The 13,681-nt window shown below is 38.0% G+C and overlaps 1 protein-coding gene across 1 annotated transcript; it reads right to left on the bottom strand.

Annotated features, from left to right (window-relative positions):
- Nucleotides 1-4,074: 4,074 nt before the first annotated feature.
- On the bottom strand, nucleotides 4,075-5,392 carry LOC137283790 (major royal jelly protein 1-like). Its single transcript, XM_067815477.1, has one exon. It carries the CDS (start codon nucleotides 5,338-5,340, stop codon nucleotides 4,147-4,149), a length of 1,194 nt encoding a protein of 397 aa, XP_067671578.1. The 5' UTR covers nucleotides 5,341-5,392; the 3' UTR covers nucleotides 4,075-4,146.
- Between the last annotated feature and the right edge of the window lie 8,289 nt (nucleotides 5,393-13,681).

Below are 13,681 nucleotides of genomic sequence, written 5' to 3'. Positions count from 1 at the left end.
CTTTCTGTACCTCCAGAGTCAACCCGTATTCAGGATGCATCTGTGTCTAAGGCATCTAAATCTCACTCACAATCTAAATCTGATTCTCAACAAATGTGAAAGACATGGCGTTGTAAGACATGGCGTTATCCACAGCACTGTGACGCTCAAGACAAATCTCCAAGCAGCTGCAGGTCGACTTACTTTGAACGTTTCACTTACTCTGTGTTCACTGTACATTCCGCCATCACCAGCTCTTATTCTGGCTGATCTTCAGTCTCTCTATGATGAACTACCAAAACCATGTGTACTCATGGGCGATCTAAATGGCCACAACCCACTCTGGGGGTTGCGAACACAAACACAAAGGTACAATTCTAGAGGATTTTATTTTAATGAATTTTTTATATTATAATGATTTTTGTATATTAAATGATGGTACAGATATGTATTTACATCCTAATACAGGAACATATTCAGCTCTTGATTTGTCAATACCTGACTCCAACTTACTGAATGAATTTGAACGGTCAGTCCACGATGACCTTTGTGGAAACGACCATTTCCCTACCATATTGGACCCGTGAAGGTCCGGGGAACAATAGGCCTTCAGCAACCCATACTTGTCATAAAATGCGACTACGCTTATCGTAAGAGGCGACTAACGGGATTGGGTGGTCGGACACTTGACTGACACATTGTCATCGGTTCCCCATTGCGCAGATCGATGCTCACGCTCAGCGCCCATTATTTTAAACATCAGTTACTTACCAATAAATCAGATATTGCGAACAAACTGGGTGAAACTCTCGCTAAACACTCTTCGTCTTCAAATTATGTACCAAAATTCCAACATTATCAAAAATAAAAAGAAAAGAAAACTATTAATTTCTATTCAGAAATATGGGAGAAGAATGGGGAAGACTATAATGATCTATTTCCTATTCAGGAGCTTCACACTGCACTTGAACAAGCGCACAAAACTGCTACAGGGTCTGATAACATACATCATCAACTCCTGAAGCACTTACCCGAATCGTGCCTATAAACCATTTTAGATATATTTTATGATATTTTATCATGACGCCATAGTTGTGCCAATACCCAGACATGGACATCATCATACGGATCAGTCAAATTATCGACCAATTTAACGAACTAGCTGTGTTTGGAAGACCATGGAAAACATGATAAATAATCGACTTGTTTGGTACTTGGAAACAAATAATATCCTTATAACAGACATACAGTGTGGTTTCCGTAAAAACAGAAGTACTGTCGATCACTTAGTGCGTTTGGAATCATTAGTAATAAACGCTCTCATTAATGGGGAGTGGGGGTGCGTGTGTGTGTGTGTGTGTGTGATGGGGGGGGGGGGGGGGTCACTACCCTCCTCCATCTATTTCAATCACTCGTCCGTTCCAAAGTTGATTAAGGCTCCATCATCTATGGTGCAACAGCAACCGAAAACTATTACATTCTGTTCACTGCCAAGGTCTAACACTTTGTCTGGGATCCGGTCTTTCAGAACTTCTGTTCACAGTCTCTGTCGGGGCAGATGAACTATCTCTTGCAAAACGCCGTAGAAATTAGCTTTACAATATATCACAAAACTACACTCTAACGAATCTAAGTGTGTCGTTAATCCTCTCTATGAGAATTTACACAAAAAGAGTCTTCTTTTGTTCCCCCTCTAGGGCTCAGAATTAAGTCATTTACTGCTGCTATTGGCATTAACCTGGAAAATATAAACAATATAGAAGCACTATGAACAAGAATAGTATCAATCAAAAAGTAAATATAATACTTACAAAACCTGTTTTATAGATGGGTCCAAGGACATTGGCACAGTGACTTCTGCCACTGTCATTTGATCCAGGACAATATCTTCTAGAATACCAGACAACAGCTCTATTTTTACTGCAGAAGCAAACGCCATATTAACGGTTCTTAAATATATTCAAAGACACTCTAAACATAAACAATATATAATCTATTCAGCTTTTCTTTCGAGCCTTCAAGCATCCACTTTCATCGTGTAAACATCCACTTTTGATAGAAATTATTGATCTCTATAGTGATCTTGCTACTGGCCAATACGACATCGTCTTTTGTTGGTTTCCCAGCAATGTAGGTACTTCTGGTAACACAGTGGCCGATTTTGCTGCCAAGGCAGCACTCAACAAATCTGTGACACCACTTCTTATCCCATACTCTGATTACAAAGCTAGCATCAGAACTTACATCTGCGATCTGACGCAGAGGTGGGACTCCCTAGTAGGTATAAACAAATTACATGCAATAAAACCTTATATTTGGTATACCTACTTGGGTTGTCAGTCCAGATTTGAAGAGGTAATCACGCGACGATGCCGTATTGGCCACACAAGATATACCCACACATACCTGTTGAAAGGTGAGGAGCGTCAAGTTTGTATCCTTTGTGAAGAAAGAGTCACCGTCAAGCATATCCTGCTTGACTGTGTTGAATTTTCTATGACAAGGGCTAAGTATTTCAATATCGAAACTGTTAATGATTTTTTTACCACTGTCAGTTCTCTTTTAATTATTGTTTTTTTTAAAGGGAATTGATTTCACGGATGAATTTTTATTAATATGTTCTATAGATAGATGCATTTTAGTGATTGGTAGTTTAGATTAGTTACTTAGATTTTAGTGGCTGTACCCTCAAAGAGGGGTTGAAGTATTGTAAAATTATTGTCCTCCTGAGACGGTACGTAAGTTCCTACAATTCAAACTCAATTTCGCTCAACCATTGTATTGTCCAAATAGTGCTATTAGTTTTAACTTTTCATGCTAGTTATTACTTGAATTGTGATGTTCGTGTTGTTTTACTGCCCTTTGTCGATACGTTTTCATAATATACATATAATCCATTTCAATGTCAAATATGTTCTCGTCAAGATGTGGCTGAAATATTGTCGATGTAACGTTAAGTATTCACTCACTCACTCACTCACTCACTCAAACCAAGTGCTGCATAAAATGAACGTTCACTTCCATCCATCCTGCCTTCGGACTGGTCATGTTTGTTACAGATCTCTCGTCCATTTTTCAGAAGCTATGGCATGGGAACACAAAACTCATTGAAGCCAGAGAGCAATAGTAAAGGAAACTGGAAGTTAGGGGAAGGATAAATGTCTGGTATCGGAGTGTGTCTTAAATTCTGTGAGTTCACAACTGATGACAGCTTCGGTGGTCAGATAATACGATCGTGTGAGTATGTCTGTACAAATTCCTTTCCTTTCCTTTCTAAATTCGATATAAAGAAATCTAGCTGCTCCTTCATCCTTAATGTAAGCATCACCTTGCTTTCCTGAAACCTGAATCACGATCTCGTTCTGACATGTTGGCATCTGTGGAGCGATCATAGCTGAAAAGGATGAAATGGGATAACCTCAGAGTACTTCAGAGTACACGCCTACTGCCTCGGTGGGTGACATAGTGGAAGTCAGTCTCAATAATAGCTCAAGAAGTTGAAGACAAAAACTCTGAGAGTACTGGTGTGGTCCAAGGATTGAAACAAATTTCCTACACCCACTCTATTTGCTGGACCAGAGAGTCAAAATACCATCCTGCGTGCAAAATGCCCTGTGCACAAAACAAAGGAAGCAGTCTACCCTCCAGGACAGACTCAAGACGTTAGTGATGGTCGTACGTTTTACAAGAAATATACCCAACAGCAAAAAATCCGTAACACTGTATTTGTCAAGTGTTTTTTAAATAGAAAACGTCAACATAAAGGCTTAGTTTTATGAGATTTCGTGTTTTTTCAAACCTTGAGTTTCTGTTGCAATTCAGTATAGAATACTAATAGTTACATCCTTCATTTGCCAGTTTTAAGATAGAAACGTTAAGCAGAAAAGATGCTGGTGTAACATGTATGCTGTCCAGCACCGCTGTGTTCCAATTCCAAGCAAAAGCCGCATATTCCAAATGTTTCCTCATGATTCGTGGTTGTGTCAAAATTAGGAGAACGCGTTGTATAAACACAAGTCCCTTTAACTTCGAGACAGATTTGTTTAACTGTTAGTGTGGGCACAAACTGAGCTGCAAGAATAAAGATATAATAAATGACCCCGCAAAAGGTACTTTTATTACCACCATGTATATAATGCTACATCCACAGGTGCACAATACAGAGCTTCAGTCGGTACCCAGGTACCCATTGTCTCCCAAATACAGCTTCCATATGAACATATTAGGCCTGGAGAAGTTCATCGTTTGACCCATGAAGCTTACCAGATCATTCACTGTGAACCAGAGTGAACCTTCGTTGTCGAAAGCTAAGGTGTCCACCCATTTCATCCGCTGGTCATCGTGAGCAATAAGAACCTGAGAGGTCAAAGTTATGTCATCCGGTCCGGCCGCCGTGTTCTGATCCTTCTTGAAATCCCACTGATACACACCATTGGAACTAAGAGCGCTGTAATACATGAACTGCTTCCCAAATGCCATACCATCAGACTGAGATTTCTTCACTCCGACCTTACGAACAGATTGCTTGAACAGTCCCTTAGGGTTGGAGAGAACGACTGTCGGTATTCGGTACAAGCTCGTGCCTGCTAGAGGAGAGTAATACACGTACCGGAAGTCTGGCGATATGGCAATACCATCAATCGGGGTTGTTTGAGGGTAGGACCTGTTGCCAATATGAACAACAGAAGATGGTGGGGATTCTGCTAACATGCTGCTGTCAGCAAAACTGAACGATTTATCAGACCGGAAGTCGTAGGTCACTATATGTGCTTGTCTGCTGTCACTGATATACGCAAGGACGGCTTTACCACCCACTCTGTGCAGGACGATGTCGTTCAGGAAGAAATACCTGGATGCAACATCATCAGGGAAAACATGGGTGCGGACCATACGTCTATGATTAATGTCGTAGATGATCAGTTTAGGAGGGCAGATCGTCTCTGTGGGATCAGCGATTAATCCAATTCCAGTGTCTATGATCCACATCCATCCCGTTAATGGGTCGATCTCCATGCTCTGGGAGTACTGGATGGCGGAGCAGTCCCCAATAGTCTGCATCGTCCAGCTGGGGAATGGTCGGAGGACTGGCTTCCCGTCTTTCTCAGTGATGACATTCAGCGTTGATGCAACACCTTTCTTCCATCTGGGAACTGTGACGTACACACTTCCATTGTACACTTTGATCCCGGTAATGATGTTATTTTGGAGAACGAAGCTGCCATTCTTGATAAACTCCTGTTTAATGCTCTCACTCGGCCATTCATACTCTATCGAATCAAGATGATACTCCAGTGACAAATGTCCAACGTTTTGACCGAAAGTGTTTACAAGGCACAGACCAAGGATTACCAAGCTAAACATTGTGCGTACAGACTGCCACACGGTGACTTGCGTTTCCAAAGCCGTTATCAGCCTGCGTGTTGTAGAATAACGATAGCTCACGGGAAACATGGTATATTTAGACACGTTTACCAAAGTATTGTCACACACACCATTGTCTTGCTATTGTTTCTTAGCTAAGTTAGTTATTTTCAAATAATATATCCGAAGAAATCATGCTCATAAACAGCACCCTGTTATGACGTATGCGTCCTCAGACTGCACATGGAAGGGGTGGTGTATTAGGTTTACCATGTTTAATATGACGCGTTTTTTTAGCAAAAGTATAATGTATTCTTGGAAACAAACGCTCAAGATGTCAACGTCTAAATCCACCTGCCGGTCGATCCTGAGCATGGCACGACGAATTCGTGAATACCTTGCCAACAGAGGTAGTTTCATCTCACATGACCCCGTCGTCTCTAACGACCTAATGAGCCATCATCTCCCCAGACCATTCGAGTCAGGGGGTGAGCATTTGTTTACGCCACTTTCAGCAATATTCCAGAAACATCATGGCGATGGACATTAGATATGGGTTTCACACATTGTACCCATGTGGGGAATGGAACCCGGGTCTTCAGTGTGACAATCGAACACTTTAGGCACTAGGCTACCCCATCGCCCCTTTCACTATTATAACCCAGTGGTCAGTGATCGCCTTCCATCCAACAGATCTGGAGTTAACATATGCGTCGATGTCGTATTTGTTTTTAGCTATGCTCAAGAAAATGGGGTTACCCGTGAAGGTTCGGGTTAGGATACTGGCCTTTAGTGACCTATGCTAGTCTTGAGGAGACTATCGGGCTCTGGTTTTCGGCTCGCTGAATTGATTGACACACATCATCGCTTCCCAATCGCGCGAATCGATGCTCGTGCTGTTGCTTACTGGATTGTCTGGTCCAGATTCGATCATCTACAGACCGTCGCCAATTAGCTGAAATATTGCTGAATGCGACGTAAAACTAAACTCAGTCACACATTCACTAAAGAGAATGGAACCTGTGTCTTCAGCGAACACCATAAGCACAAGCTACTCCCCGGCCCCTCTCTGTTGGAGGTGTGACTAGGGCAACCTTATCAGCAGCTTTTCAAAGAACGTTTGCAAATGCGATTACAAACAGTTTTCAGTTGGTGTGGTGCACGTCATAAACGTTTTCGGTTTAACACGTGTTCACCAATATCACACCAACAAACGTAAATGCATTTACGGAGATCGCAATAATTCTTCGCCTTTGAAGTCGGACGCCAAAACATAGCCAGACATCACGTTTTCTTATTTCCTGTGACATGGTATCAGAAACGATGTAATTTCTTACTTTTGCCGCGTATTTCAACATATGTTATTCACCGTTTAGCAAAGGAATTGCTCATTTGGTACAAGAAGGCCCATTTCGCTATGATAATGGACGGCAGGACGGATATCAAGTACTGAATTGCGTTCATAATTTCAAGTGAACACTGACATTTTCGTTTCTGATTAATATGACGGTCTTTGTGTCGAAAAAGAAACACCACACAAGAAGGTATGCAACAGCGCATACGATCAAAAGTAGAAATACTGAAATATACCATCTACTTTGCCTTACCATATCACCAGGATAGGTTATGTGTAACAAGAGTATAATCGAGGGGAAAAAACAAGAAAACACAAACGAAAAACATTTCTATTCACAGGCAGTCCATGACCACGTTATTAAATTTAACATGAGACATATTTTCTGATGCTACTGGTCAATTCTGAGGTTTGCTTTCAGACACCCGCTGTTGTTAATGACTTTAGTTGGGTGATATTGATGTGGAAAAACATTTAGCAAAAGAAATATACAGCAAATATAAATAAATATATCATGTACACGTTGTGTTTGGCTTATGGAACATCTACTTTTGTTGGAGATAGATTCTAGTGTGGTCTTTGGACTTTGTGTGAGAAATATGTGTTTTAAACCCTTCATTGACGTAAATTATAAACATGCTTTAAAACATATTTGGCAAATTCTCTAATTGAACACGTTCAATAAAAATGTTTTTACATTTCCATAAACAAAGAAACACATACGTAATCAAAACAGTTTATTCTAACTTTGAATATTATCTTAACAGGAAATTGAATGAAAAATACGTTCAACAAATACACCAATTGTATAATTATGATCCAACACTTAACTATTTGGTTAACAATGATACATATCGTTCCGAGGTGAACATAAATACTTTTTTGCACTTATAATACGTTTAAAAACTACAACCCATTCTATGATTTCCCATATTAACAGCCAACTATGAATGGTGCGATTTTAGAACAGATTGTGTGACCTTCAATAATGTTTTGAATACACAGAAGTGTATTTGTTTCTACTGTAAAAAACAGGCCCTTTCTTCACACTTGTTTCAAATTGTAGCAAACAAACATTATTACCAGAACATTTAATACCCTCAACACATCTCTAAGCAATCAAAAATTAGGTTTATTAGTTATATGAGACACGATAAAACATGATGAAACATGATATGATGGGTGATTTCTACCCATCTCCTGTGGATACAAAGGGAGAAAACTCGGCTGAATATTGGAAGGTAAAGCATTTGTTTGTCTTAGATCAGTCATACAAAACAAATTTGATAAAGATGTGTTTGGATATCACAGTACTTCTGCTGAGGTTTTGTGTTTTAAATATAGATATGATACATGGGGAGTGGAGGCGTTCTGTGCATAGAACAAACAACATAATACTAGTTACAGGTGAATGGAAGCTGATGATGAATAACTGGCAGAGTGACTGAATATGGTTTTAGTAATTAGCAATACCTGCACTGAGTCAGAGGACACAGGAAATGGGGAATAACATATTAAAACCTTGTGGAGTGAGCAAGTGAGTTTAGTTTTCGCCACTTTTAGCAATATTCCAGCAATATCCTGGTGGGTGACACCAGAAAATGGGCTTCACACATTGTACCCATGTGAGGAATCGAACCCAGGTCTTCGGTGTGACGAGTGAACGCTTTAACCACTGGGCTACCCCATCACCCCGAAACCACGTGGAAATGGGACTTTCATGACAAAATAATACTTGAACCACTTGGCACCCTTACTGGTCCTCATGCTGATGGAAGAGCCATTGGTATATATTTTTGTGGATTTAAAGGTTGGTTCGTCTACATTGACCAAGACACTGAAGTAATCTTTGGAGCACCATTTGATTGAAAGTAAAATTTTGCACATACATAGTTTGTTAAAAATATGACAAAAAGTAATAGTTTGAATTGTTGAAAATATGCAAACATCATTTGTTGAAGATAACAGTAAAAATGTATATAATGATTTTGTGATTTCGCTCATTTAATGCATAGTTTCTTAGAAACAGCTGAGAAAACATGGATTGTTCTTAAAACTCTTTGTCCCAACTGTCATCTCCAGCCTCAAACTAAATGGATGCTATCTTAATGGAAATATTCATGATACACTGATAAAAGCACACTGCAAAAGTCTCAGTGTTATTGTCTGGATGCATATTAAATATTGAGTGGATATGGTTTTGCATGAGAAGTCTAATATTTCAGAGAATGTGGACAAGGTTGTTCTGCTATACAGCTATTGAAGCAAGTGGAAGAAAAAGTGAACACTGAATGTCTCATGGGAAAAAGATAAGGCCAACAAATGAAAAACTAACATCAAATATTAACCTATTCTATGAAAATAAACATCTACTGAAAACTCATTTGTGATAAATAGTGGAAACATTTTCTAACACTAGTCTAATTTATGATATATGTTTAGGACAGACCAATTTCATCTGTTGTTTTACAGAGTTTGTCCTCAGAAAACCAAAAGGCAGGAGGGGGGAAAATGTATACAAAATCACCAGTCAAAGTAATATTTCTTTTGAATACTAAAAAATTTACTTTGGACAATGTATGAAGAGTATCTGAGGCAAATACCAGTCTAAAAATACACCTGTCTGGTGAGTTTACATTTTTGGCCCATAAAAACATTCAGATTTCTATTTTATCAGTAAATTTATTTTTATTTTTTTTTCTTTGAAAATAAAACAAGAAATAAAACTGGTCTGGCTTTATGACATGTTTATGACTGACAGTATAATGCAAAGAAACTAATTTGTTTCTGGAAGCGTAAGAAATGACTATTATCTAAAAATTTCATTTTTTGTTTTTTCCTTTAACACCAATGGCAATTGGAGCATAACTTCAACTAACAACCTATTGTTTCACTGCACACTGATATAATCTCTAAGTATGAATATTTAATGAACCTTCCAGGATAGCAACTTACTTAAGCAGATAAAACTGTTCAAATATATCTGAAGAAAAAGAAATATTCTCTGAAATTCAGATGACTTGCCTTCTCATGATCTATCACCAAGCTGAAGCTGATAAATGATAATAAAAAATCAAACCCACATTTCGAAATATCACACTATATGAATAAAAACATATCTGTTCTCCATTTCCATGATAAATATAATAACTAAAACATAAACAGATGATGGTATAAAAGTCTTTGGCCTTCAAATATTAAACAGCATCATATGAGCACTTTCTGCTTGTTTCTTGGAAAAATTATGATTTGGGGCAACGTAACTGACTGAATACTACATAAGCAGTCCTTAAATGTCCCGTAAAATGTTGCGATTCTAAGTTGTAATCTGTGTATCAATGAAGAGAAATGAGAAAATTGGAATCTTTGGATCATGTGACAAAAGACATTATTGCTGTCATCCAAACATGGGTTGGAGGACTGGGGCAAAGATGATTTTTATGATTTGCTTCCGGAAAAGCAGTATGCCAGTTCAAAGTGGGAGGAAAGATTACATGAGAGATTTGAATGCATGACTAGTGTTCTGAACAACAATCAAAATCAGATGAATCTGGGAATAAACGTTACCCATGAACTTCTCGCACAGCTAGGGGAGGTAACTTTGGAAACCACAATGCAAACTCTGGCACATTCACACGGAGAGAATAAGTATGGTTTTTCACCAGTTTTATCAATATTTCGGAAATTTTACAGCAAGGGACAGCAAAAATGGGCTTCACATATTGTACCTACAAGGGGAATTGAACCTGGGTTTTCCTTGCAATGAGTGAATGCTCTAACCACTAGACCACCTTGATGCCCCACATGCACGCTGAAAGGATCAGTGATGTCTAGGGTTCTGTAGCTGTCCCACTGGTTTGGGGAGTTCAATAATCATCACTGTAATCATACACAATAAACTATTGGTTGTAACTCACCCAAAGGAGTGACACATTAAACTTGTTATAAGTGTCTTTTGTTGTATACTTTTCAATCAACAATATACAAGAAGGATAAAACAAATAGTTCATTACATCTGCCAGTTCATTACAGGCTTGTAAACATACTTTATTTTACATAGCACTGTAAGGGAACAACTCCCTCAGCTCACTGCAGATGTATGTGAAGTTTCCATATGTATGGAAAGTCAGCTAGACTCATGCTGCATGCCTGTCATGTATTTATCTTAATATAGAACAGATAGCAAGCTGTAATCTTAGAAAACAAAGTCTGTTGTTTCACATGATTCTACTTACTTTCTGAAGATGATCGTGCATATAATAAGCCTACATGGAAAGCTTTGTATTGTTCCAATATTTTAATACATGCTCTAGTAAAATAGACAGATCCCTATCAATAAACCATCTGAGATGGCTAAACCCTGTCCAACTGTGCTGATTCTAATATCAAACATTAGTATGTGTTTTGCAGCTGAGTTGAAATCATTGAAATATGTGTTTTGCTCCTGACTTCTTTTTAAAACATTCCATGAAACAGGAAAATAATATAAGAATAAATAAATAATACAGATCAGTAAGACTAGATAACACTTTATACATAATACATCCTTCACCAGAACAATAATTATTAATAAGACATTAAATGAGATCATTTCAAACCCTCAATAGAAGATTATTTCAAGTTATTACAATATGGCTAAATGTACTGAATTATTAACAGTTATGTGCAATATACCAAAGTTACCATGGTAACAGGTTCCTGGTTTTCACAAATTCAAACCACTTGTAGAATGAGGGCAGATTGTAAAGTAAGGTACATGCACACATGAATTATCAAGGAGAAACAAAGCAATGAACACTGTACAGCAAGTATCGCATCTGAGGGTTCTGATGAGTGAGTGTACCTTACATGTTAAATGTCATTTTTAATGTTTAAATCACCATTTTACAAACATCAGGATAACTCCTGGCTCATGTCATTCCTGCCCATGATGAGACTAGGTAAAATAAATCATTCTTTCTGCACATATTTCATTGTGCAATCTCACACTGAAAAGATGTGAAATTAAAAGAAATACTGAATATGGTTAAGTAGATTGTAATTTTATAAAAGGTTCCTTAAAATTTAAGCTAAAATAGATAAAATGACCTGATGGTGTCATATTTGCTTAATTAAAACTAGAGTTATCAAGAAAAGAAAATCAGTATAGAGAAAACCTTACCTTAAATATCTATCTAAGATTTACTGTACCATCAGTAATATCATTCAAAAATCAGTTCAAACATAACAATAACAATTGCTTCTTCCATCTCTTGCAACAGCAACTACAGTAACCTTGACCTTGGAAAAATATTAACACTGTCCAAAACCAACACCAAAAGCATGAACATTCGATAAATGTTTTTTTTCTTTCAGTATACCCCTAGTGTAGATATATGACATCTTCATGTAACAGTCCTGACTCTGGGCATATCTTCAATACGTCCAGGGTCTGATTCACATCATGTCGTTCCAACAACAGGTGGAGAATCATCCATGATCAGCGCTGTCTGACTTCAATGCATGTACATTTAACCAGTTAATTAAACCATGGTCTGGATCCAGCAAGTTCTCAGACCAATGAGAGTTCAGCTTACTTTGCACAATAACAGTGTTCCTCCTGCAATTTTTGTCTTTCACTACTTGCCTACAAACTGCCAAAATGTCTGACAATGAAACGTCATGTCTCCTTGGACATTGGTGAGTCAAAACCAATTATATTAGTTGATCAAAATTAGAAATATGCCACTGCTACACTGCAAAGCCAACACATGTATTCATGGCTGACTGTGGAGGTTAGGTAAAATAACATACAAAGTATCCACAATGAAACAACAATGAACACACAAAGTGTTTATTACTGCCTCATAAGATCCTCCTCCTTCAACAAGATCCTTGCTGAGCACACCATCAGGATCCTCAAATATTCTTGTCTATTTCTCACATATTTTTTATACTCAAATTGCATCTCTCATCTCTTAACAAATACCTGCAAAGTTGTTCAGAACAAAAAAATCTATTTCCAATCCAAATATCTTGGCAGGCAATTGGCAATCTATGATCATCTGAACAAACATGATGGTCGATGCCAAGTCAGCAGAGATGTTACGCAAATCTTACTGTGTGAGAGATTGATAGACGTGCTTAACAACCACCAAGTTCTGGACCTCCTTTCACAAAGCACTAAGGTGATCGTAAGTCACAACCTTAACCTTAGTACAATGTCAAAGCATGGGAGTTAAGGTTAACCTTAGTAAAGGTTGTTTCATGAAAGGTGCCTCTGGACAGCAAAAGCAGAACACTACATACCTACAATGACACACCCTTACAACCTTAACACATAAATAAATTAAACAATCACTGTGTGACACAATACTGCCATTTCATTTAAAGCACATTTGAGCATTGGTATATATGCTATCACATCTTAAAGCAACCATTCATTGTACAAAGAGGAATGTAAAATAATATCACTGTAAGATATATTAGCTAAGGAAACAAAACTATGATGTTTTCAATAAAACAATAAACGTAAAAAATGTATTTTTCTTGCACTAAATTGATCTTTGACTTGATCTCTGACACCTTAATAGCATTCGGGTAAAAATATTCTGCTATGCAAATGCCAATATCAGTGACTTCTTTGGGTGACCTTCTCTCATAAACATTCAGAGAAAATTCAGACATTCACTGGTCTCTGAATGTTTGTATTTGGTCAAACCTATAAACCATCCTGTTCAATGGCCAGTGTTATAAAATCAATCAAAAATAAATACAAAACTAAACTATGTGGGAATAAATCCTATCACCTTTCCAGCATCATGTGTATGGACAGTGTGAGAAATGTGACGTTCATACTTCAAAGTAGAATATGTACAGCGATACAAATACATGTCAAGTGATGGCAACATAGCAGATCAAGGTGCATCTTTGGCACGAGAAAAACGTGTCTTTGGTCTAAGGCACATCTAGTTACAATAAAATAGAACTGATGTGATCTTGGGCAAT

Source organism: Haliotis asinina, chromosome 5 (assembly GCF_037392515.1).
Source record: "Haliotis asinina isolate JCU_RB_2024 chromosome 5, JCU_Hal_asi_v2, whole genome shotgun sequence".
In the NCBI taxonomy this organism is placed as follows: Eukaryota; Metazoa; Mollusca; class Gastropoda; order Lepetellida; family Haliotidae; genus Haliotis; species Haliotis asinina.
The sequence above is the reverse complement of the archived record's forward strand: the minus strand, read 5'-3'. Positions and strand labels throughout refer to the sequence as shown.

What these genes read in the sequence shown, in the direction of transcription:
- LOC137283790 (XM_067815477.1), bottom strand. Translation starts at nt 5,340, where the DNA reads ATGTTTAGCTTGGTAATCCTTGGTCTGTGCCTTGTAAACACTTTCGGT.